The following is a 25,405-nucleotide window of genomic DNA, read 5'->3' on the forward strand; positions in this document are numbered from 1 at the left end:
AAAACAAGGAATATGCCGTGACCCGAATGCACTGTATCTCTTGAGTTATGTCCTTTCTATATGAATGCCTACAAAGTATGCTTCTCGTTGTTTTATGCAGGCGACTCCTATAAGTTCCGGGTGCGTGCAGTGAATATCCTTGGGGAGAGCCGGCCCAGCACTCCCTCCAAGCCCTATGTGGTTTCCAGCAGTCACCGCGTCCCGGTCGCTGGGCCTATCGCGGGACCCCACATCACCTACACCGAGGCTATCAATGAGACAACCATCATGCTCAAATGGATGGTAAGTAAATGTGTGTTATTTTTAATTGTCATGAAACTCAATTTCTCTTCCGAGTATCATGTTTCCAGACCAGGCTAGTTTTCTGTTACAACAAGCCACACGTTTTAAATGGGAGCACTGGCACTGATACAGGAAGAAGCACAATGTGCCTACACTTTAATGGCATGAAACTAAAAGGGATTTTGGTTAACTTTTAAACAGAATAAATTTGACTTTAAACTTAAAGAATGTTGGTGATGTATTTTAACTGTCCAATCCTTTGTCTCCCCGTCCCCCTGAAGTATACATCTTCCTTTAACAACAACACTCCAATCCACGGGTTTTATATTTACTACCGGCCGACAGACAGCGACAATGACGGCGATTACAAGAAAGACGTGGTCGAGGGTAAGAAGGATCCTTTATACTGTGCAAGCTGACTGGATGGTATCATCCCCAGCTCTATAGTGGCTGGCAGCGTTACACAACAAACAAAACGCTTACAGTATGAGGGTATTACAAATGTACACTTATTAAAGCCACTTCCACTGGGAAAATTAGGTTTATGATGCCATTCATGCATTGGTTTTTGTTGTAGTATCAAACCTGAAAATGCAGGTGGAAATGTATATTGTACCTGCTTTTAAATTTAAAAATGTAAACTTATTTGTAAAAGGGAGAAAATGGGGTGCCATATTAATTAATGTGTGTGTGTGTGTGTGTGTGTGTGTTTTAATTTGCAATGTGTTTTATTAGTGTGGGGTAGTTTGGCTGATCATATTTCAAATATAAATACCAGTTTTATTTTAAAAACTCTGCCAGGGTTCAATTTTTAAAGCTCTTTGTTGTACTGAAAGGTTCTGACTGTTCAGTTCTGTTCTGTGTCGTGCCGAGGCCAGGATATTAACACATTGCTTGTTCCGTTTCCCATTCAAGGTGATCGCCACTGGCACTCCATCGTCCACCTCATGCCAGAGACCTCCTACGACATCAAGATGAAGTGTTTCAATGAGGGCGGGGAAAGCAAGTACAGCAACGTCATGATCTGCGAGACCAAAGGTGAACAGTTTTTTCATTTTGAAAAAAATGTAAGAATTTGGACTTGCTGCGTTTGTTTTTAGATTGTAGTATTGTATAACAGCACAGTACCAGCACTAAACTTGTTGTATCTCCCTAGCTCGCCGGTACCCACGTACCACAGCCCGTCCGGTGTCTCGTCATCCTAATGCAGGCCATAGAGAGGTGCCAGCAGTAGCACGCTCCAGTGATCTTCCCTACCTCATTGTCGGCGTGGTGTTGGGTGCCATCGTCTTCATCATTGTGGCTTTCATCCCATTCTGTCTGTGGAGGGCCTGGGCCAAACAGAGTGAGTATTGGAATTACAAGTAGCCAGTGATCCCTGCAACAGAAACCAGAGTAGCTGCAAAGTAACTGAGAGATAATCAGGTAAGCCTTGTTTGCAGCTCCCTGGGTAAACTACTTGCTTCCCTGACACCTGTAAATGAGAAGCAATCCAAAATATTACTTATTAATAAATAAATACATTGGTTTTGTACTGTGTATTTAAAATGCTTTACATGGATATGGTCTATTTAAACCTCTTTTACAATGATGACCCTGTGGACCCAATGGACAGCTTAGATATTGGGAAACTTTCTCAGGGACTTGTCTGTTATTGTACACCAATGGTACTGTCTCCTGTTTTCTAGCAATAATTTTATTTCATGTACATTATACAGCGCCGAGTCAATTCGTCAGAATGGGTAAATGGTTCAATTAAATTGTTTTATTTTTTATTTCATGTAGTATTTAAAATGACTCCTATATTCAAATTGGGCGGACTAGCAAAATTAAGATTATTCATCTTCTTCTAGAGCAAACGTCAGACCTGGCATTCCCGGCTGCCAGCCTGCCAGTGTCCTCGTGCCAGTACACCATGGTGCCTCTCCGGGGGTTGGCTGTGCCCAATGGGCACTGTGCAGCTGACAGAGCCACCATCGCGCTCAATGGGGGTCATCACCCACTGTCCAGGAACGACTACACTACCTCTGGAAAACACCTGAACTACTGCCTTGGTGGGCTGCACCAGGTAGACTGCTGCATTTCTTCTTCTTATGCACATGAGTTCTCTCTAATTAGAGGGCTGGCAAATCAATTAAGGCCTGAATTAAATCTGAATTCACACAATATAAGCTTGGAAGTGCTGACCGTAACAATGCTATGACAGTCTTGACTGTACACCTGTTTTTATGGGAATCTCATTAAAACATGTCCAGACTGCAGTGGAGTTGGGGATGGTGTTTGAAATGCTTCAGCTATCACGATGGCGTTAACGCTTTGAGATCAAAGTGAGCGTACAGAACCGCTCAGCAGGTTAAAAGCTCTCCTCTGAGGATTGTGTTTCAGTTCAGGTCCCAGTTGAGAAATCGGGGAAGCTCCTCATGCGTGAATATGAAAAGTTTCTCTGCTGCTCTAATAATATCTTGGTTGTCTTGAAACAATCTTCAGAGAATGTTGTCTGCTGTCTGCTAATCCCTATAGAAGTGTCTACATTTTTTAAACTGTATTTTAGACTTTAGATTTTTTTTTTTTTCGGATGCTTACAGAATTAACTGGAACTTTTTGTAACAAACCACTTTGAAAGTTAAGACTGTGACAGCCAAAGCTATGTGCCCAGTGGTATTGCCAGTGCACACTCATGAAACCAAACGTACCTGTTTAAATGGGGTAGTATAGCTTTGGGGCAATGAGTGATTGTTAGTCCTCTGTTTCAGGGTGAAATGGAATGCAACAGCTTGCTTCAGGAGAACATGATGTGCAATGGCAGACCCGCAGCGTACCGATATTCTGAACGGTAAGTTCACGTTCACATTAACGTGGAATGCTTTGTATAATTTATGATGTATACTTGGTTTGTTCAAATAACATATTTTTGCAATGCCATGTATTTTGTTTGTTAGGGGGGAGCAACATTAGACTAGTTTGTTTAAAGGGATGGAGACCACACATCTCCTGAAGACCTCTTACTACCTGCATGTCTAGAAGGTTAATCACCAGGGCTGATGTATAGCAAGCCATCTTTTCCTCAGTATGTACTTTGTGTTTTATTTAACCCCAGGTTGCCCGAGCATGACCATGAAGAAAACTCGTTTCTCCCAGACGACTCCACCCACCAGCTTCTCAACACTGGTAATCACCAGGCCAGCAGTGTGTGCCATGTGACAGGGAGTGAGGCCCCATGTTGCAGAATAGAGGGTGCACGGGAGATCAACATGAATGGTGGTAAGAACCCTCCCTGGTGATTTTTTTTTTCCTTCACATTTTTACAAACAGAAATGCACTACAGAGTTCTACATTAGATTTAAAGATTCTCCTAACCGTGTTACTCCCAAGGGACCTGTTTTAAAGATCCTAAGGGGTTTGTTACATTGATCGAAACAGGACCACCAAAATTGAAATCATTAAAAGCCGGGTTTGTGAAAACCAGCATCTATAACAGCATGTGTCTCTCTTTATTTTTCATAGTAAAATGGCAGGCTTGTTCCTGTTTTTAATATGTAAACAGTGACAGTAATCCCCACTTTTAGATCAATTGAATAACCGCTGTCTCTCTTTAAAATCTGTTTTAAAAACTCTGACAGCTGACACTGAGATCTTGGCAAGATTTTCTTTTAATCGTATTTGCAGGTTCGTGAAAATGTGGCACCATAAATTTCTTTTAATGACAAAACCTGCTGCGATGTATAATATAGAGAGCAAGATTTTTGATCCAGCTCTTCTTTTGTATGTAGGCCCTCCTCCGTGCGTTGCTGTTTTAACTCCAGTTGAAGTTGAGAGTCCTGAAACACTCCGATCTCTGAGCAACTGCTCCACACAGCAGCCCCAGGATTCACCAGGGCCGGAAGTAACCCAGGAAGAAGTGATATTTTCACCCAACACCACCAAGGAGCAGAGTGGGCAGCTACAGAGCAATGACAAGGAGTAACAGACTGCCAGAGAGACTGGGGGAGGGCGGGAGTATTTATTTTTGTATAACAAACATATTTATATATTTATACATTTGTAAATAAATTGGTATGTGTTTTGTTATACAGTTTTATATTTGTATATATCTCAGAAATGTTAAACGAACCCTGTTCTGTACAGGAACTGATCAAATATACGTCTCACTTTACGAAAATATGTCTTCCGAGGACCGTAGTGTCATTGTTTTCTTTGCTGTTATTCACTAGTTCATATTTAAAGAAATAAGTCCTTTTAATATCCATATTAAATTTGGCTAGGACTCCCCCTAATTACCCTTTGAGAAAAATTGGCAACACCCATTCTCTCTTTTCTGCTTTCAAAATAATGTCGAAAGGTGATAAATCTTTCTAAATGATGTCAGAAGCTTAGCTTGTCTGTAAAAGGAGTTCTTTCTATTTTTTTTTTAAACATTAGAATTTCCAAAATTTCACGCTTCAGTTATGAATTATAAAAAACATAACTTGATAAGTTACTGTAGTTTATAAAACTATTGGAAAAAATGTTTTGAGCAGACTGAATTTGTCAGCGTGTAAACAGTTTACTTTAATTGTGTGTTTACTTCACTACACTGATTTTGTAGAGTACTAAACAGTACAACCATCCAATATTAACCTTTCTGATTGTTCTGGTTCCAAGGTTACTTTTAGTGTGAAAAATCTCCATTGCTACATTTCCATAGGCTTTGACTTGAACATCAGAGCTATAAAAAGCAGACACTTAACAAAAAGAAAAGGAGACCATTGACAGGCCTGGTATCTTCTTTAACTTGAGATTTATTTGAACCGAACTCATGAAACATTGATGCTACGGTCCTCGGACAACGCATTGTCCACTACAACGCTTAGAGTAATTTCTGTTTTAAGAAATTACCTTGACGCCTGGACCATGTACACAACTGAAGGGGGATTGGCCGCTGTTTTCTGTGTTGTGGTGATGTATCATCGATCAACCCAAATTTCATTGCATATATAACATGGTTGGCTTTTATGTAAGCCAACCATGTTTCCCCCTTGTACAGTACAGTGCCAGTAAGTGCATAAACTGCAGTGTACTTATTACTGAAATTCTTTGAATGTTGCTGTACGTGCTGTATTCACATAATGATTCATATGTACAGGGCTGACATGTAGTTGGTGTATATCCACGTGTGCATGCTAGACAACGTAGAGTTGATACTGGCACAGAACCATACATGGGGAACACCATGGGGCCATATTCTTTTTGATTTCTGATTTGTGTTTACATTTTTATTTCATAATTAATTAACCATGTAATGTGCACATATGGGCATTTTTATGTTGCGTCGTTGTGTTTCCTGTGGATTGTTCTGTGCCAGCCCAGTACCAACAAAAACAACTATTACCTGCTAAATAAAGCCCCAGCATGTTTGGATATACCTCAAGCTATTTAAAACCAGCCCTGTAAGACAATGCGTGTTCAACCTGGGGCCTAAACAGACTTTTCCTTCAGACCTTGTTGCATCTCAATTATCAGACATTACTAATGTCAGCGTGTATTCACTGTATTTGTGGTTTGCATGGTCAGGGCTTTTTTTTTATATATAGAAAATATATAAAACTATATTCTTAATTGCTGTCATTATTGATATTCTTGTCCGCTAATATTTTGTTAGTGAACTACTTTTTAAAACTCTTACGGTTGCTAGTTCTGAATAATGTTGAATAGAAATCCATCCTTTATGTTGTAAAATCATACCATTGCTGATAATACTGAACTTTCATGCAGAAGGTGTATCGTGTCTGTGGACTGCTAGAATGGTGATATTTTGGCAAGTTTATTTCAAAGCTAGAACCCATGCTGTGGGTTTCTCGGCTTGCTAAAAGTGCTCAATTCTTTAGACATGGAATTGTTGCTTCGCTGTATCGCATGCGCAGAAATGAAGGATGTAGTCTGAATTCTGTTTACCACTCCTGGTAATGTGTAACCTCCTGTACTGATCAGTTATATTGTGTTCTGTCATGTATTAGGCCTGTATGCACTTATGTACAATAGCAATTGCATTTGCAAATACTTTGTCAAAGCAAGTAATGCATGTAAATAAAGCAGTACAAATTAAACAGGTTTTGTTTGTACTTTTGTCTTTGCTTTGCCAGTGATGTATTTTATTGAATAAATGTCTTGCCAGCAGGATCAGCCTGTTAGCTCACTCATTGCTGGATTTTTTTTTTTTTTTGGCAAGTAATGTGAAAAATTAAGAATGTGTTTCTAGCCCATTACAGATGTTCTCTCTTAACCTTCCAGTAAAATGTAGTTTGTTTTTTAATTGAAAAATATTTTTCTCTTTAGAACACCCCATTTAAAGCGGTTCTAGCTGGGGGTTTCCCTGTTGCACAATTCTATTAGTTATGTTGGTTTCAAATGGAAGAAAACAAAATATCTGGTACCCAGTTAAGATTGATTTTTTTAAAACTACATACACAAAAATAAAAGAGAATCATTTAAGACGTTGCAATCATTTGATTTTGTTTTAGTGCTGATGAAAGGTGATGGAATCATGTACCTTCACTTTCCTCTCCTAGCTCTTGCCCCCTCCTGGCACTCCCAAGCAGAGATAACTACACTGGAGGCTTGGTTGAAACCACCAAATTTCACCTGTGATCTATTCTCTCACCCCACCCCACAGTATGGCTTCAAACTGGAAAACATTGAATACGTTACCAGCTGCCCTTTTTCAGCTTTAAAACGACCCCATGCTATCCAATCTCTTTGGACAGCTCTTCACTTCGTTATAAAGCAGTCCATTTGTTTCGATAAAAAAAATAAAAAAATAAGACACTATTTGGGCCGGAATGGATTGAAGCGGTATGTGTTGACGATACTTGATCTTTGAGAACAAACTGGGTCAATTCCAAGAAACGGCTCGGGTCTCCTTATTTTAAAACCTCACACATTTTACAAACTGTACCTTTTTATAAATAACAGAAATAAGAACTATCCAGTAACCTCCACTCCATCAATGTGTAATTTGAGTCATTCTGAAAAGCATTCAACCTTGATTGTATATAAATATTCTCATGTGCAAGAATTACTCGGGATTCTTGGAACAAGGGTCTGGAAATACTGCTTTAGACAGAGAAGCCAAAACTCAATCACTGCATTCTAACAAGCTTAATAGGCCCAACTGAACTGAAGTCTATAAGGCAGACTTGATGGAAAACAATGTATATATATATTTTATTTTAGATGCTGGTCAAATACATAGAATGTCCTACTTATAGAGGAAAATATCCCAAGCTTATTCCAGTGGAACCCACATTTATTCTCTGGGAATAAAGTGAAAGATGTTTTTAAAGAAAATAAAAATAAAAACATGGCAAGTGCGCTTACAGTTAGTACCAAAAGACTTGAGACATGGGGAGTGAAGATACCTGCCTGTGCAGAATGGCTCAATCTTGCAATGAATTCATCTGAATAACAACGTGGGCTGGTTGTCGCTTAGTTCTTTTTTAAGCACAGCATTCTTCCAAAAAATGGGTCAGGAACAGAATATTGTTGTTGCTTGTACAGAAACAGGTATCTGGGAGTCAATCAACCGGGTTGTCAATAAATACTACGTGGGGCTCAACATTTGGATTTTTGTATTCGTTAGACGTTTTGCGCTACACAATTTCATAACCAGAAGCACAATGCTTGTAAAGCAGTCAAAGCAGGCGCTTGCAGAACTTCGTTGCAGTGCGCTCTTGTTACTTTTCAGAACATCTGGACGACCTGACTGCTTATACCATCTATTAGTCTGGTTACTCGTCATAAAGTACAGTATTCTGTTTATAAAATAACAATAATAATAAAAGAAAACAATTAAGTGTGATGAGCCATCCCAAATTTTCTGGGGAGCAGAATAATATATTGTTATTGATTTAATATCTAAATGAAACAATTATGTTATTAAACCAATTATTAGTGCCAGTTGCTTGTAACTAGGGTGCATTTTTTCTTCAGTCTGAATATGATATATAGCATAGCATACTTACAATAATATATTATAGCTTACAAGGTTATCATTTATATATCTCCTTGTAAAATTCTTATTTATATGTGCTTGCAAAATATTGAAATAATCCATGACTCAGAATACACACATCAGAATACATCTCACAACACTGTCTCAAGTTTGCTTTGGTCAAAACAAATACGAGTTTATTGGTGTGACACTGACATGTTGCTATTTTATGGTACTGCAATATAATTAATTACTGTATATAAATATATAAAATGTCATGTTTTGTAGATTTGTTAAAAGGCTTACTATGTTGTCCTAAATTTGTAGCAACGCGCTGTAATGGTCACCTGCTGCCCTCTGGTGGTAAAAAGTGAACATTTTTGTTTCTGTCATTCTTTTTAAATGCATCTGAATGGTATAGGGATGCACTTTTTAAACTTTACAATTACAAGGACAATTTGTTTTTTCAATCAATAAAAAAAATTATTTTTAGGTAAATCATTAGTTTTGTTAAATGAAAACCATCTTTTGTCACAGGTATGAATAAAAAAAGCAAAACCAAATTATTTCAATAGAAACTCTTTAATAATCAAGTCTTTATATATTTACAAATATCTACAGACAATACAAAGTTTTTTTTTATTAAATTTAACAAATATGTATGTACAATTCCAAACAAATGAGCTCACACTGTACACCCTGATGGTTGCTGAACTCCTCAGTGAGTTTTTAATAACAAATCAAACATGTTAAAATTTTGTTTGCATAAATCAATAACCTGACTTCCAAGGTGTTTTCAATTAGTGTTCTTATTTACACACACGAGATCAAAAACTAAAGAAAAATGACAGCACTGTTCAGAGCAGCGAGTGTAAACCATGTGTTACCCATAACCACTGGGCTTCTCATCAACATTATTAATTACAGGCATTAGCATTTCAAACTACCATTGAATACATGAAGAGAGTATTTCAGAAGAAACGTAGATCGAATTCATTCCCATTAGCGACCACTTGAATTCCCACATTGGGTGGCACACGGTAATGGAATTGCTGTTGAATCTATCTTTCACATTCCATCGTGATACATTATTATAAGTAGCTCCATATTTCATTGGATTCTTTTCCCCCCCCATTTCTCTTACCTTTCATGGTTTTTACAATCATTGTGGGTGGTTCTGAGTTCCTCTCTATTATAATCTACCTGATTCTATAGACGACGTCAGATAGATTTTGATATTGAGAAAATGTCAGCGTTGCAGCAACAGAACCACACAGAATGATAAAGTTAAGGGAAGGGTGAAGCTACGTAGTTTATCAGTTTAAGCTACGTACCATTTCATTTGTGGCCATTGTTCTAAAATTAACAGTATAAGAAATATAATAGGAAATTCAACATTTATACACTATTCAGCTTCCACTATAATATTTAAGCCGTGTGATTTTGCTGCCCCCAAATAACGTACTATTACTTGTGAGCTAGGACATTATAAAATCAATTTGAAAGTAACTTGCTTTAAAAGCCAAGTCTCAGGAACCAGAGCGAGGCCTTGTCTATTACCTGCACTCTGATAACGCAACACCACCTTCTTTACATTGAAGCGTTCTGCAGCATGTACTGTATACGTCCTGTAGAAATAACGGTGCCAACTTTAGCTGAGGAACAAAGGCAGTAGACAGGTCTGAACATTAATAAAAGCTGCTGACAGAACTTTGAACCCATGTAGGGGCAGCTTTAAAAGGCAACACAAGCACAAAATCTTCTTTATCACAAGTTGCTTTTCTACATAATTTTACAAATGAGCAGTGCTGAGGGAAGTCAGCGAGCAGTGTATAAACCTGTCACTCCTTGTGCTTTGTTTTGCTTTTTACACAGCAAGCCAAGAAAACAGTTTTTCTTTCTACACTGGAAAATCAAGCGCTCCAATTTTCAAAGCACGCAATGAAAATAATGACTTAAAAAAATGTAGAAGATACAGGAACATGCTTTTAATATAAAAAACTTGGGAGCAGATGGTGTCTTGCCAACTTCCCTGTACAGCAAACACAATTTCTACACCAGGAAGAGCTGTTCAGGATGCCAAACTGAGGCAGGAATTTAGACATTGTTAATGTAATCCCTGTAACCGTGTATAAATTATACAATACCCTACAGTGACACACAACTGACAACCGAGTCATTCAAACATTACTGAAAATGTAGACATGCCTCATACTTCAAAAAACAAAACAGCCTCCATCTATCTTTCCATTCACACCTTAGAGGGGACACAAATATACAATGATCTTATAAACACCAGCTGTTGGAATCAGTTTGGCTCAGCTGCCATTTCAAAGGGAAAGTAACATACCCTGCCAGAATCCACACCCTAAACAGGCCATCTTAAAGGAACGGTGTGTTTTTGTTTTGTTTTGTTTTTTAAATTGTGGTTTACCTAATATAAGGTGACTAGACACTTGCATTAATCACTGGTGTCAACAGTCGTAAAACTACAATTGTTTTGTTAAATTATACCTAAAGTAAAAATAGTAAGACTTGTTTTAAACTAACACAATAAAGTTAAGGTGGTACCTTTTGGTTCACAATATTACAGACTATCTAGCCCCATCTTCTGGCTAAAGCACAAATGATAAAACAGACCAGCTAGATTGCAGTACTGTAGCAAACCATTCATGAGGTCTGAGAACCAACACTGATGTCCATTTTCATGGCATTAATGAAACTGAGAAATAAACACATTAGGACAGCTTTAATTATATTAAAAAATAATAGGAGTTTAATTTAGGTGAACTAGTTTGTTATCACTGATAATATAACTTTAACACTAAAAACTAATTTAAATTTAAATGCATGACTTTATATAGGCTTTAAAAAAAACATAAAAGACTAAGTTAAATGTGTTGTGATTGGTTGATTAGCACCATTATAATTCAAACAGCAACTTAAAACTGAAGAGAATTTAACCACAATATTATTTTTTGCACTAGTTTCAATTACCTGGTTTGAAAAGCCACAAGCGAGTACCAATGATTTACTGCATCAAAGATTATGGTATAATGCTACCATCATTCCACTCTGTCAAAGTGTAAAATATGGTGCAAACTTATCACTGCTGCAAAAACTTAACACATCTAGTGCAATGTGCGTGATGAATTAAAATGTACTGCAATAAAAAAAAAAAAAAGTGCTCTGGCTTTTCTGTTCCGTACATCATGGATCTTATTGCTGTGTTACCTGTTTAACAATGTGGGCAACAGTCCTTACACGATCAGTGCACTAGAGCAGACATTTTGAAAAGAGCTTTGAAAAAGACTTCAAAGATGTAATTGTAAAAAGTTGTCAGCATGTTAACAATGAAAAGAAAAATGACAGGTACGTTATTTAAACAGTTGTAGCAACACGTGGGGACGTGGAAAGCTATTTTTTTCGGAACACCGCTACTTACTGTTTAAGACATTGCCAGGACTAGGCTTACAGATGGCGTATCTTTCAAACAGCTGAACTACCATCATGCCCTAGAATATGGCTTATGTTGTGCGCTGGTCTGTTGGAAGGCTGCTTGGTGGTGTCAGAGGTGGTAGTGTTGGTCAAGGACAGCAGGGGAGACATGGGCATGGCTGAGCCGTCAGGAGGCAGCGCAGTAGCGATTTCGGGAAACAAAGAGGTTAGGTTAAAGTTGGAGAGGTGAGGAGTGATGCCCGAGGTGTTGGCCATCGCCATCGAGGACATGTCTGGAAGCAGAGGAAAGCTTGGCTGTCCAAAACCTACTGGCCGGGGAGGAGACAGAATGGAACCAAAGCGGTTGTTCAGACCCCCACTGTTAGCCTTCTCTGTGCTGGGGCTGGTGAACATCTGATTGGAGAAATATTGTATGGAGATATCGTTAGACAGGCTTGGGTGGGCAGCAGTGGAGTATGAAGGGTAGAAAGATGGCAGGGTATTCTGTGGCTCCACTGGTATGATAGCTGGTGTTCGTGTAGCACTGGGTTGGGTAACTGGAGGGATAAAGGAAGCATTAGAATTTATGGGAGGATTCATGCCACTGTCGGGAATAAATGAGAAGCCAAAGTTCTGTGATAAGGCATGCTGGTCCGTGGCTAGGTTGTCAGCTGAGACTTGTGGACTGTCGGCCATAAAGCGCACAATGCTTCCACGTCTTTCAGCAGCAATCTGCTGGCGAATCATACCACTGTTTGAGGTTAGAGGAATATGGGTGTTCGGGTCAAAGGTGTTGCCTTGCCTTCGGTTTCCAGACCCAGTTCTATCAGAGGGACGTATTTTCGAGCTCTGGGTGTCCTGTGCTGGGTGCCTAGAGCGGTGGCTTGCAGATGTGTTTAGAGAGCGAACTGTGGAACGGCTTTGTTCAGAGCTGCCATGGGAGACCACAGTATGAGGAAGGACTGGCCTGACACCAGTCCCATGCATGTTGGTGGTAACCTGTTGATTCAAGTGACTCTTATTTCCTTGACTATCATTCATCCTCATAGAGTTGGGCTTTTGTGCAGCAACAACAGGACTTGTGTTTTTGTTCTGGATGTCCCCGGCTGTAGAGGAGCTGGAGAAGGAAATGTTTACAGAGTTGTTTCTTGAGCTAATCACGCCTAAGGGCATGTTGCAGCTTTCCCGGTTCGAAGCCTCACTCTCTCTCCTTACGTGGACACTCTCCCTGATTGGAGGACAATTATATTCCATACTGACCGGTGGACAGCACTGAGCATTCCTCTGGTGATCAGAAATCCTCTGGTTTGCACTAATAGGTTCCCCAAGGTGAGGAGCCAGCAGGCTCTGCATGAAGCTTTGATGGCAGGAGTTCTCATTCTCTCTAGGTGGAATACCACCCCCTGCTTGAGCTGGCTGGTAAGATCCTCTTTGTTGCCTGTCAATGGATGGGGCTTGTCCTATCCTAAAACCTTGCGACTGCATTCCTCTGTGTGATGGCACCACTTTAGCTGCCATGTCGCTGTTTCGGGAAGCCTGCACTTCAAAATGATGCTGGTTTCCCCCAGTTGTCTTAAACGGGGGACACTCTGAAACCCGCTGAACATCAGAAACTACAGGGTGTTCTACCGAGATCCTGCCTTGTATGTTGTGCACTATACCTTTGCTCCTTGAAACATCAAGGTATGACCTCATATCAGACTGCTCTTGATTCACTCGGGGCCCTTGGATGGACATACCCATTCTTTGCTCTGTAGTGGAAGTGGATTTCCCAATGAGAGCTTCAGCAGAATAATTAGAAATCCTGTTCCTTTCCTGCCTGGTTGGAGTACATGTTATATCAGAAGGTCGGGATACAATGCTTGGCTGTGAATTCATCTGTTGCTCTAAAGTCCTGGAAGTCATAAGCATCTGCATTTGATTCTGCCCTAAAACATGATCAACCTGAACTCCTTGTTGCCGGCCGTTGCTGCCCTCTTGCTGTTGTTGGTGCTGTTGTTGCTGCTGTTGATGCTGCTGATGCAGGATTTCTTGACTGAGATGGCCTTGGGGATGCCCGGCATGGTGACTCCTGCTTGTGGATGGGTTCTCACACCCTTTCTCTGGATGTGGCCCTCCAAAATGCTGTTGCTGTATCTGCTGTTGAAGGTGCTGGTGATGAGAATGTGGCGGTCCACCTTTCTGCTGTATATTCTGATCCCCACCACCATTGTGGTGCTGCTTCTGCTGTAAAGACATCTGGGGTCCAACCTGTGCTCCTCGTATAAGACCTCTCTTCTTCTGCATATTGACTTCTTGCTGCATAGTCCTCTGCTGGTGGACGTTATGGTGCTGTTGGGAGACTGGCTGACTCTCTGATTGAGTAAGGTGGTGCTGTAGCTGATATAAATGATGCCTTTCTCTTATTTGTCCCTGAAGCTGCTGTTCTTGCTGTTGTTGTTGCTGCTGCTGCTGCTGCTGCTGTTGCTGCTGTTTGAGATACAGATTGTTGCTGTGAAGGTGAAGCGCTGCTTGGGAAGCAGCATGGTGGGGATGCTGCTGTAAATGCTGTCCACTTTGCTGACCTTGTTGTTTCTCCTGAACTGCAGGTTGGGGTGCACATTGTATCTCGGATTGCCTCAGAACTGAATGCATGAAACTGTTTGTTGAAAACAAGGTGCTGAGACCATCATGACCCTGGTTGTTGTTACTTGAGATGACTGAGCTTGTGGAACTAGAAGGAAGTTGGCTAACCATAATTTGAGGATGTTCCGGTACATTTTCCAGGGCTCTGCCCAATGCAGACTTGACCTCAAGCCTTGTTATACTGGTGCTGTGGCACTGCTTCTGTCGCTTGTTTGTTGGAAGGAGGAGGTCCTCTTGAGAAGCACGCTTGGAAGCATCCTTGTGATGCTCGCTGTTCTGCTTCATGTGTAAATCGTGAACAACCTGGCTTCTCATGGCAACATTCTTGTGAGTGTATTCCAACATTTGTGTCGGTCCACTACAGTGAGTCGTGAAAGAACTGGAAGACGATCTTGGCATGTTCACTGAAACTGGAGGGTTGTCTGGAGGATTCAGGTTAGAACAGACGTAAGGTTGGCTAACAGTGTTCTGTCGTATTAAGTTATTAACACTCAGACAGCCTGCTGAGGCTGACGACTGGGAGGCTGAAATTAACACGGGTAGATTTGTACCAGCAGAACTGCTGCTAACCGTTTTTGGTCTTTCACTGTTTAGCTGAACTTGGGAGGGTAACTTTACTGGTTGGACTTCTGTGTGTTTTGAAATACTTTCCTTTATCTCCTGAATTTTTTTAGGCTGTTGGCTGCCATTCTTCTCTTTGTTGACGGACGGAGGCTGCTGGTTAACAGAAACTTGTCTATGTATGGGTACTTCAGAGCCACTGGTTACACCTTTCTTGTTTTGGCTTTCTTGGTCAAAAATGGCTGTGGCTGCAAGAGCCAAGATATCCGCTTGCTCTGAGAAACTGAAACTGTTGTACGAGTTTCCTGACGTGCCAACGCAAGGGACATCTTCTCGATTGGCATTGGGGAGCATGGATGCCACAGAGAATCCCCGGCTGCTGCCAGAGCTGGTGGACACTGGAGAGTCTGACTGCCTATTGGAAAGCAAGGAACTGCCTACACCCTCGTGATCTAATACACAAGCCTGCTGCTGTGGGGCATTTTCCTTGTTGTTGACCAACAAAATATCTCGGTTATGATCTTCTTTATCAGTTAAGTCACTAGATGGTGGCTCCTTCGAGTGAGAGAAGCTAGTGTTTGCATCACCTTGAGAGGTAAATTGGTGTGATGATATTTTATCTTTATTAATTTCTGAATGAGCTGTTGTCTGCTTAGGTTCTGCTGCAATGGATCTGGCCTCGGCTATGGAAGATGATGATGATGTTATAGTAGACTGGTCTGGTCTTTGAATCTTAGGCTCTGGAAAACTGACAGATGTTGCAGAAGTTCCAGATCTGCTGCAGGAAAGTAACTTATTTTGGGACTCCATTATACCGGTTTCACATCCTATAGATTGTAGCGGAAGAGTATTAAGGCAAGACATTGAGATTTGAGCAGACAGTTCAGAAATATTGGTCATTATGCATGACAAAGATTCCGATGAGGAAGTGTTGGTGGAGGACACATTTGTTGTCTGGCTGTCTTGAAAAGTTGTTTGTGGCAGGGTCAATGCTGTTTCTTCTACACACAATGCTGGGGTAATTAAGCCTGGCTGTTGTACTGTGACAGATTCAGCAGGCGCAGAACAGGATGATGCAGTAGTTGCTACTGGCTCCTTTGCAACATATTCCTTACTAGGAGCAGACTGGGATAATCCAGAAGACACTACAAGTGGAGAAGAGGATGTTACTGGTGTATTGGAAGTTGACTCTGATGCAGCTGTTAAGTGCTCCGATACAAACAGAGTCTCCTTACTTGGAAGTTGTGGTTGCACATCAACATTTGACGGCTGGCTGCATGTAGGTTTAGATGCCTTTAGAGGTGAAGACCGTTGTTTGGCGGATTTTGATTTCTTCGAAGAAGTCCTTTTAGGTTTGGAACCTGCAGGCGTGCTGGGTTTCTTTAACATTTTCACTGCACTGCTGCTGCATATGTTTTTTGATATCGAGCAGACAGACAAGGCTGAGTTGCTGGGTGTGCTTGTACTCGAGGCTGAAACACTGATGTTGGATGTGGGGTTGTTTATCTGGCTGCTAGTAGATGATGCTCCTTGGGTAGAAGTCTGACCCACAGAGAGTGGCACACGACTCTGGCCAGCCATCTGCGAGATACTCTGATTCAGGTTAGAGAGAGCGCCTAAAGTGTTAAGGGCTACATTTGTTGTTGGGTCTTCACAGGTTGTGGGCTGGACAATTTGCATGGGGTTCTGGTTGCACACTCCACGGGAAGGCTTTACTGGCTGCAATGCAAAGATCTGACCATTCACTGAAATGGTCTGAGCTTGCTGTTGACTGTCAGAGGCAGCAAGTGGTCTAGGCAGAATATGCACCAGGTGTTTGCCACCCACAGTTTGGAGACTTGGGGTCTGAACTGGGCAGCTGGAAGTAACAACATGATTGGCTACTGGGAGAGCAGATGGTGCAACAGTTGTTTGTTGATTCTGAAGTACAGCATTCTGATTGGCTGCTTGAATGATTACTATTTGCTGACATGGAGTTTGATTGGCTATGCCCTCCCTAACCACAGCTGGTGTTGGGCCAGTGTTCGCTGGTTGTAGGATGACAACGTTTGGATTAGCACCAGCTTGAGGGACGGTTGCACCAGCAGGGTTAGTCATCTGGATAACCTGCATCGCTTGTAGCAATGGGAGGACATTAGGTTGTGGCTGAATAGCGATCTGGGGCTGTGCTAACACTGGCTGTATAGGAACAGAGTGGAGAGAGGGCAAGGAAACTGCAGCTATTTGTGAATGTACTTGCTGACTACCTGCAGGACACAAAGAAGTCCCTTTAAAGCCAACTGGAGCGACTATGTTGCACCCATTAAGAATCCCGCTGTCTAATGATGCATTTGTGAGGGTTTCATTCATCGAAGTGGGCATAATACCAGAAGGCATTTGGTTCAAAGGCTGCACAGTGTTTCCAGCAAGCTGTAGTGTAGTCCATGTGGTCTGGGTGTTACCAGAAGCTATCCTGGTAAAAGTGTTCACACTGTTTATATCATTGCTAATACTGGAAGAAGAACATGGGAAAGCGCAGGTATTATCTAAACATGGTAAAGTATTGATAGAAGTCAAAACTTGAGCTGTGGCTGTTGGTGGCATGCTATGATTTGCTACAGATGTGCTCTTATTGAGGGCAATTGTGGAAAGCTTTTCAGAAATCAAGGTTCTCTGGGGAGAGGCTTGTAATGAAGCCTGCAACGCTGGCTCCTGGAAAACCGAATTTGATTTAATCTGCTGTAAATGCAATGGCTGTAGATGTAAAAGATTTGAGGTGGTAACATTTGCTGGAATGGTCTGTGCCGAGTTTGCAGTCTGTGGTTTGCTGCTGGCAGCTGAAAGTGCTGTTTGAGCTTGCACATCACTACTAGTTGTGAAACAGTCAGGAAGGTCATTCTGGGAAATGGAAACAGGCAAACTTTGAGTGTTGTGCACCGTTCTGGCAGATGAATAGTTGGCAATGGTGTTTTTAGTCGTAGAAAGGGTGGTAGGAAGGTTTGGCTGAGCCTGCTGTTTTGCACATGTTGTAGGTGCAATGTCCTGCAGCTGGGGCCCTTTCCAGCAGAGTTCAGGGACAGTCACATTACACAAATTCTGTATAGTCACAGGATCAGCAGTCTGCTCCTGTAAACTCGGCCCAGCATTCACCACCACATTCTGGACTACAGCTTCTGGACAGCTGGGATTGACTTTGTTGCAGTTTGAGAAAACAATGATTCCCTTCTGAACCTGGTGGGTAGGAATGACCATTGCCACTTTAGCTTTTTTCATGTTTCCTCTCCAATGGACAGTGGGGTCATCCTGGAAATTGATGCCATTAGCCTTCAACAGTTCAATGTAGTGGCCATTCTCCTTCCTCAGGTCTTCTTGTTGTTTTCTGAGTCTTTTAATCTCTTCAGCTACAAAATTCAAAACAGTGAATTTAGTTTAATAGTTTTAAAAAAAGTTTTGGTAACAGTTCTAACAACACAACCTTACTTGCCAAAGCTGAGAAGTTTTAGATTAAGATGCTTATGTTATCCATTAGTCCACATGCAGATGTGAAATTTGTCACACCACTATGTGTAATTGTCTAAATACCTTTTAAACATGAGCAACAGCTGGTTTTAAACAAAAATCACAGTAAAACTTTTTGTTGACCACAAACAACAAAAGTTTCAGAATGTGTTCAAAGCTAATGTATGCAGCAGAGCTATGACAGCGAATCCTTACCCTGTTCCTTGTCGCCCCGGTTCAGAAGCAGCTCATCGTTTTGTTTCTTCAACTCTACTATATATTTAAAAGCCTGGTCCAGAATCATGTTCTTGCTCTATAAAGAAGAAAGAAAAAAAAATGATCAAATTCTACCTTTTTTAACAAATACAATTGCATTGTGGGAAAATTCTGCCTTTAGGGCACAGATACCTTTACACATATGTAGCTTTGGCATCAGAGGAAACAGAAAAATGCACAGTGCACTTTTACATGTTTCTTTTGCAAGAAGACACATTTTGTTAGTATTTTAGCATGTCACAATATACATTTCACATGTATGATTTTGAAATTTGATGTAGCTGAGTGAACTCAGTGACTGACCAGCACATGATCAATAGGTTTTTCCATTTAAAGTGGATGCAGTTTAAATTTGATTCATTGTTATCAGCGGTTTTAGCTTGTGTTCTGGGCAGCAAAGCCAAACCCAACTATACTAGTAGACAAATATTTTGGCTATACCCTTTATAATTTAGTTTAAAAAAACAGTACAATTCCTTTCCTCGCTACATCCATGTTCTGTAGAAACACACATCGCCTAAGTTACTAAAATGATATATATCCAAGCAGTAGTTTCTTAACTTTTCTCCAACCAATGTTGGTTATTGTTTAAGATATTAAAACAGTGAACAGAAAAGCATAGTAGATCAGGCCTATATCAGAAAGCAATTCTAACTATAACTATATTCCAATTCCTTTAAAGTAAATTCCCAATTCCAATTCCAATTCCTTTGAATTTTCATTTCCTTTGAAGCCAATTTAATTGACTATCAGTTACTTCAATGTAAGTAATTTGTTGTCACTGTGGAAAGCTCATTTTAACAGAACAGTGATGTGCTAGAACTGATTAAAAGGGAATTGGAATTGGGAATTGATTTTAAAAAGGAATTGGAATTGAAAAACTGGAATTGACTCCAACCCAGTCCACAAGCAACCGTTTTGTAGGATGTCTGATAGCAGATCACACTGCAATAAACCTGAACAGCTTGTCTTCTGCCGAGATACAACAAAGGCAATAAACTGATCAGTTGACTGAATGATTGAATGATGCACCTGTTTCAAAGCTGGTGAACAGGGAATGAGCTCTCCTATTTTGTTGATTCCCGAATTTATCTTTTTTTTCCGATGTCTCTCAACTGTGGATAAGAAGATAAAGGAAATTACAATTTTGAAATTAAAACCAAAATAGTTAAGCAAGTTCTGGCAACAATATTAAGTTATGTACCCTTATGAGAACAATTGTTTTATTGAACATATGATAAGCAAACAGATAGTTTTGACAACTATGAAACTATTTTAAGTAGTTGTATCCTCATTCAAATTGGGGTCATTGGCAAGCTTAATTTATTAACCATTAACAAAAATAAGATGCTTATGTATATTCACCTGCATTGTGAGATTCCCTGTTTTTCTTCCTAGAAATGAAAAAGAAAATTAAAAGTATTTCTTGGCTAAAGATGATGTCAATAACTGACTTCTAACAAAAAACATTACAAACATACAAAAAGGTAAAGCTAAGGTAAAAAAAAAGACACAGATTTTTTTTTTTACAAAATAGGTCCCCCAATTACAATCACTTTTTTTAATATACAGTGCATACAATGTAGTACAGTGGAACGTCGCATATCCGACCGTCACATAACCGCCCTGATCAATTAACCACCTTGCTAAATAAATAAATAAATATTAAAAAGTAGGCTACGAGAGTAATGGCATTGGCAGCAAATGCAACTTCCGTGATGGAAACAGAAAGAATTATAGCAATCAGACTTTAAGTGCGTTCCCCTTTAAGAGAGGCGGGCTGTGTGCACGTGACACCCTGGGATCCTTCAAGAAGCTGCTTGATGAGATTCTGGGATCAATAAGCTACTAACAACCAAACGAGCAAGATGGGCCGAATGGCCTCCTCTTGTTTGTAAACTTTCTTATGTTCTTATGTGTCAGTCAGCTGCGTGTAGCAGTAATGTTTCAATACACCAGTTGAGAAAGCTTTTTTTTGTGCAGTGTGTTTGTATGATGGAGCGTACGCTTGCAGATATTGGCAGCGTGTTGTTGTAGCTTTTAAATGCATTTGAATTAAACAAAGCAAGCTTCATAAACGCAATGCTTACCGGCCGTTTGTCTAAAATAGCCGAAGCAATATTCAAACCGAGCTCTTGGCAATATCAAGAAAGTATCGTGACAGAGATTTTAAGAAAACAGAACCAGGGAGGCAGGGACTTCTAGAGTTAAGAAAGAAGCCAACAGTTATCGAAGAATAATGACTAAGATTACATTTACTTTAAGGAGTCGGTTACAAGAATTATTGAAGTGTAAATGTTTGTGATTCCAGGTTGAATGTGTGATGAGATTGTCTTTTAGAGCGATGTTGTTTTCAGGGATGTAAAATTACTGCTGGCTGTTTCTGGTCATCTTGCCAGGACACTCTTGTAAAAGAGGCCTCGGTCTGGTTAAAAAACGAATAAATAAATACATAAATAAATAAAGAAATAAATAAAATGTAGTGCTCACAGCCTTGATAACAACACAACTCACCTGTGGGGCTTCTCTAAAGGAGTCTGATTCTCTGTCATCTCTGTCATTTCTGGCATTGTCACACTCAGAGGCGTCTGAAAACAATGTACAACACAATTCAGAAACTAGCATTTAACACTGATACAAAACTTAACAAGAGGGAATGAGATAGCAAGTGGTGTGGTGTCCTAACTCACCAAACTGATACAGACTTAAATTAAAAAAACAAATCCTGTGTATAAAGGCTAGTAAAACAGAGCAAGCTATTCAAAAAGTCTCAGTGTTTGAGATGATGCTCAGGTGGATGTCTTACAGATCTCCAGCAACAGTGCAGTGTGACTGGGCTGGCAGCCATCTTGGCTCAAGAGTGGGGGGAGCACCCTGGAGCCAAGATGGCCACCATTTGCACAGCTGCATGGTTTTAGTTAATATAATTGGTTTGGTGTGATGTCTTTCTGGGGAGGTTGATTGTCTGAGTTCCTGGTTGGCTGATCAATCAGTCAATTAACCACCTGGAGAAGACACTACACCATTTAAAATGAACAAAGAAATGTTCATTGGGGGTGGAGGGAGACAGTTAGTTTAGAAGAAGGGCTGAGAGCAGCAGCTTGTGCTTTCTGCCCTGCACAGCTGTAGCTTGGGTGCTGTTTTATTTTGGATTTGGATATTTGTTTAAACCTTTTATTTGTTGTTAATAAAAGTGCGTCAAAGAGCTGAACTGCAGTCTGCCGCCTCTGGGTTTGCTATTTCTGTTGCTGGCCAGCCTTGACTGCACGCCACTCGACCACATACAGACATGCTCAGTACTTTATAGCTTGCCTACCTTCAGATACAGCAGAATGTATCCACTTCACCTGGAGGACTCCTCATATGATCCAATGCTGGTCAGCAAACATTGTCCCCATAGCATTGTGTATCTCAGGGCCAACTCTGCAAAACAACAAGCAAATGACTGATACTATAAAAAGTACTGAAGAAAGGAAAAGAAAATAGATGGTCTATATCAGGTAGTACTAATCCAAATAACTATGCTACCATGGATATATATACACATACATACATACATACATACAGTAGTATATACAGGTCTAGTTTTGTTTTTTTTAATCTCCATTTTCTATACATTTTTGCGTACATATTAATTGTCATATTAATTATTTGTAAACATGAGGTTTAAATGGATGAGAAAAACATTTGTTTTGTCCAGGTTTGATTTGTCCAGAAGCTAAAACAATGTGGGAGTGAAATGGCTCATTTCTAATAGACACAACCTCGAACCAAACTTCATAGACAAAAAGTCACACAACCTGAATAGGACAGCCTAACTAGGTCGCATATTTAGTATGGGGGGGGGGGGGGGGGGGTTATAAAATCCTGCGAATATGAAGTCACTATCTGAAATGATTTCTGAGACGTGAGGCTTTGACACAGCAGCGGAAACAGCTTTATAAAGAACTGTCACACACCCATTATCGAACTTGACCGAGAGAATCCTAAAATACAGCTACCAAGTATGAAGCCAATATCTTGACTCTTTAGGTCTTTATCATCCGGAAAGCAAAAAATCACATGACCCTTATATGACAGCTACCTTAGGCCACAGGTCAAAGGGGTTTCCAGAACACCAACACAATGAAGTTGCAAGTTGACATGGTTTTTGAGAATCAGCAGTTTAATGATAATAGATGTCTCTAGGCTACACTATAAGTGCTAACTAAATCTGTATCCCTAATACCAACATTTAGTTAATTTGAGACCACTGGATTTATAATGTTTGGTTTAGAGAATACCCACATGTACTTTGGTCCAAAAAGGTACAGTGAAGTTGTTTTTATTCTAAATAAATTGAATTAAAATGCCATCCGTACTATTGCCAAGAATTGCAAATGGCTAGTCTTTTAAAAACAGATGACTGAATACAAAATGTTGTACACGGGGAACTAATTATGTATGTTTATAATGGCACAAAGAAAATTTAATTAAAGTTATTTTTTAGGAAGTTTTCATTGCACTGCTGGCACATATCTATATACTTTCCAACAAACCACCCAGAAATTCCGCATCTGGAAATGTGACCAGAGGATATTTACTTATGAGGCAGACGTTATTTTATGGAAAACAATCTTGGTCACGTCATCCCTGGATTCTCACTTCTTGGGGTGGGACGTGGGAGTGAAAATTGAAAAGAACCTTCCATATTTTACATACATGCCGGTCCACCGGTGTTACGGCATACAATCTGGACAACTCATAGCAGCAGCATTGACAGAAAATGCTGCACAAAGGTAAAATGATCAGTCACAGATACAGTTTTTCATCCCAGTAAATCTCTGGGCCACTTAAAAAAGTGCTTGGCCACTTGATGACTAACAGTGTTTGTGAATTCTCTCAGTTAATTGTCATTAGTTGTTCATGTGTTCTTTGTTTATAAATATGCTAATTTAGTAATGTGCAAAGCGGTTCCCTGGATGTTAGGTTGGAACTAGGTACAAATTTGCAAAAATAGGGTGAACTTTAGTGTATTAGAGCTGTGGTTATCTGCTCAGCAGAGGCATCCACCAATTACTGTACTGTCACAAACACATGCCACTAGGTCTGTTGCAGATGAACTGTGTGTCCAAAACATGGCTTTTGCTTTACACTGGCGTAAAAACTATCTTAAAACTGGTGAGAGAATAAACATAGTAAGTAACACCAATTCAGACATTTCAAAAACCAAAAGCATTCACACCTTGCCAACCGAAGGATAACTTAAAAGAAAGTCATTATATTGACCATAGAGAGTATCTGCAGCATGGTCCATCGGGTGAGCATTTAAAGCAAAACGTGTGTGCGATGTTCACGATCTTCCATCCCATTGCAAATAAGACCATGATGACCAAAGTCGGTGAAGGTTTACTTTGAAGAAGCAACTGTAACCAAACTTGCGAACAAATTTGTAATGTATGTTTTGTTTTTTTTAAACTAGGTAAGCTAACAGTGTACTGACACCAACAGTATATGCAGTAGTACGCGTAAAATAAATAAAACAAGACAACATGGGGCATTGCTAGTCCCCTACACATCTAACTAGAACAGAATAATATATGTTACAAATATTGTCACTGTCGGTTAACAATTAATTGCAAAGATTAGATCATATGATGAAAATGATGACAACCCTTGTATAAAGAATACTCTGTAAAACACGCTCTTTGCAATATGCAGAATACAGGTACCTGTCATCCATTGAACAATATTTGTACATTTCCCAGAATTGATAGTGTTTTAATGAGAAATGGAGAACTGCAAAAACATTAGTGACAAAAACAAAAAACATGCTATAATAACAACACGACATACACTCACTGGGAGCATAGACGCCTGCCAGCATTGTAGCGATATTACAAGATAACGCGGAACAATTCAACCCGTTGAAAGGGTGGTCATCTCAGTATAAAAAAATATATAAATGAAAACTAAATATAAACAACACTAACCGATTCCTTCTCCATCTTCTTTGCACGTCTCTACCAAAACTTTAGTTTTCCTGGGAAACCAACTCTTGTCAAAACCTAACCCGGATAGTAGGACATACAGCAACTTCACCCAATCAGAATTCCAAAAAATAGTAAATATCCAATGAGATTCAAATGGAGGCGTACCTAGTGTTGTGTGTACCAAAGAGCAAAGAAAAAAAAGGCTTGGCTGTGATTGACATAATTTACAGCCAGTCAATAAGTCGCATTGCATTATATTGGCAAATCAAAGCATAGAAGGGGAGGGTTAATTCGATTTTAAGCAAGATGAGTTGAGGTTTACGGGTGTTATTGACGGAATGATTGGCAAGGGTTAGGCGGAAAGAGGGGATTATTGTCTTAAAGGGGAAAGTACAAAATAATATACGCAAATTCGACACATTTGGCTTTACTGTTACTGTTGATAAACCAAAACAGCTGGACCATTAAAATGGTTCACATTGCTTTGTAACCATTTTATAGTCATTTTTATAGTATTTTTGTATAGCGCACAGTGCCAACATTGTCCAAATGTTGCAACTGGGCCCTTGTAAATATGCAATAATGCAATCTATCAATACAATGTATAAAATACACTGGCTAATCTAAGGACTTTGGTATTTATCTGTTCAAAGAAATGCCATGTGCCTTCATAGTAAGGTATTAAGGTCACATATTGTTGGTCCCTTGACTGGCCTTAACAGAACGAGTTTACTGTATTCACAGCTCTCGTTGTGTCTTGTAAAATGGCTCAATTTTCTAAATGTGGCATTGTGTCTATTTTGTGAAT

The 25,405-nt window shown here is 40.0% G+C and overlaps 2 protein-coding genes across 2 annotated transcripts in view; one reads left to right on the forward strand and one right to left on the reverse strand.

The window, feature by feature from the left end:
- The window catches only part of LOC117972981 (brother of CDO-like), a 39,173-nt gene extending 32,808 nt beyond the window's left edge, over positions 1 to 6,365 (forward strand). Inside the window, exons 12-19 of the mRNA XM_034923651.2 lie at positions 101 to 282; positions 564 to 669; positions 1,198 to 1,320; positions 1,439 to 1,627; positions 2,136 to 2,350; positions 3,036 to 3,115; positions 3,380 to 3,543; positions 4,053 to 6,365. Coding sequence (XP_034779542.2) covers positions 101 to 282; positions 564 to 669; positions 1,198 to 1,320; positions 1,439 to 1,627; positions 2,136 to 2,350; positions 3,036 to 3,115; positions 3,380 to 3,543; positions 4,053 to 4,246 — 1,253 coding nt within the window. The 3' untranslated portion in view covers positions 4,247 to 6,365. The remainder of the gene's footprint in view (positions 1 to 100; positions 283 to 563; positions 670 to 1,197; positions 1,321 to 1,438; positions 1,628 to 2,135; positions 2,351 to 3,035; positions 3,116 to 3,379; positions 3,544 to 4,052) is intronic.
- A 2,446-nt stretch (positions 6,366 to 8,811) lies between these two features.
- On the reverse strand, positions 8,812 to 24,757 carry LOC117962456 (basic helix-loop-helix domain-containing protein USF3-like). The gene is made up of 7 exons (XM_034923817.2): positions 24,598 to 24,757; positions 21,942 to 22,048; positions 21,140 to 21,213; positions 19,991 to 20,019; positions 19,658 to 19,740; positions 18,566 to 18,662; positions 8,812 to 18,252 (listed from the first exon to the last, which is right to left on the reverse strand). Exons 3-7 carry the CDS (start codon positions 21,193 to 21,195, stop codon positions 11,738 to 11,740), a joined length of 6,780 nt encoding a protein of 2,259 aa, XP_034779708.2. The 5' UTR covers positions 21,196 to 21,213; positions 21,942 to 22,048; positions 24,598 to 24,757; the 3' UTR covers positions 8,812 to 11,737.
- Between the last annotated feature and the right edge of the window lie 648 nt (positions 24,758 to 25,405).

The sequence above is a fragment of the Acipenser ruthenus genome, chromosome 9, assembly GCF_902713425.1.
Source record: "Acipenser ruthenus chromosome 9, fAciRut3.2 maternal haplotype, whole genome shotgun sequence".
NCBI classification, from domain to species: Eukaryota; Metazoa; Chordata; class Actinopteri; order Acipenseriformes; family Acipenseridae; genus Acipenser; species Acipenser ruthenus.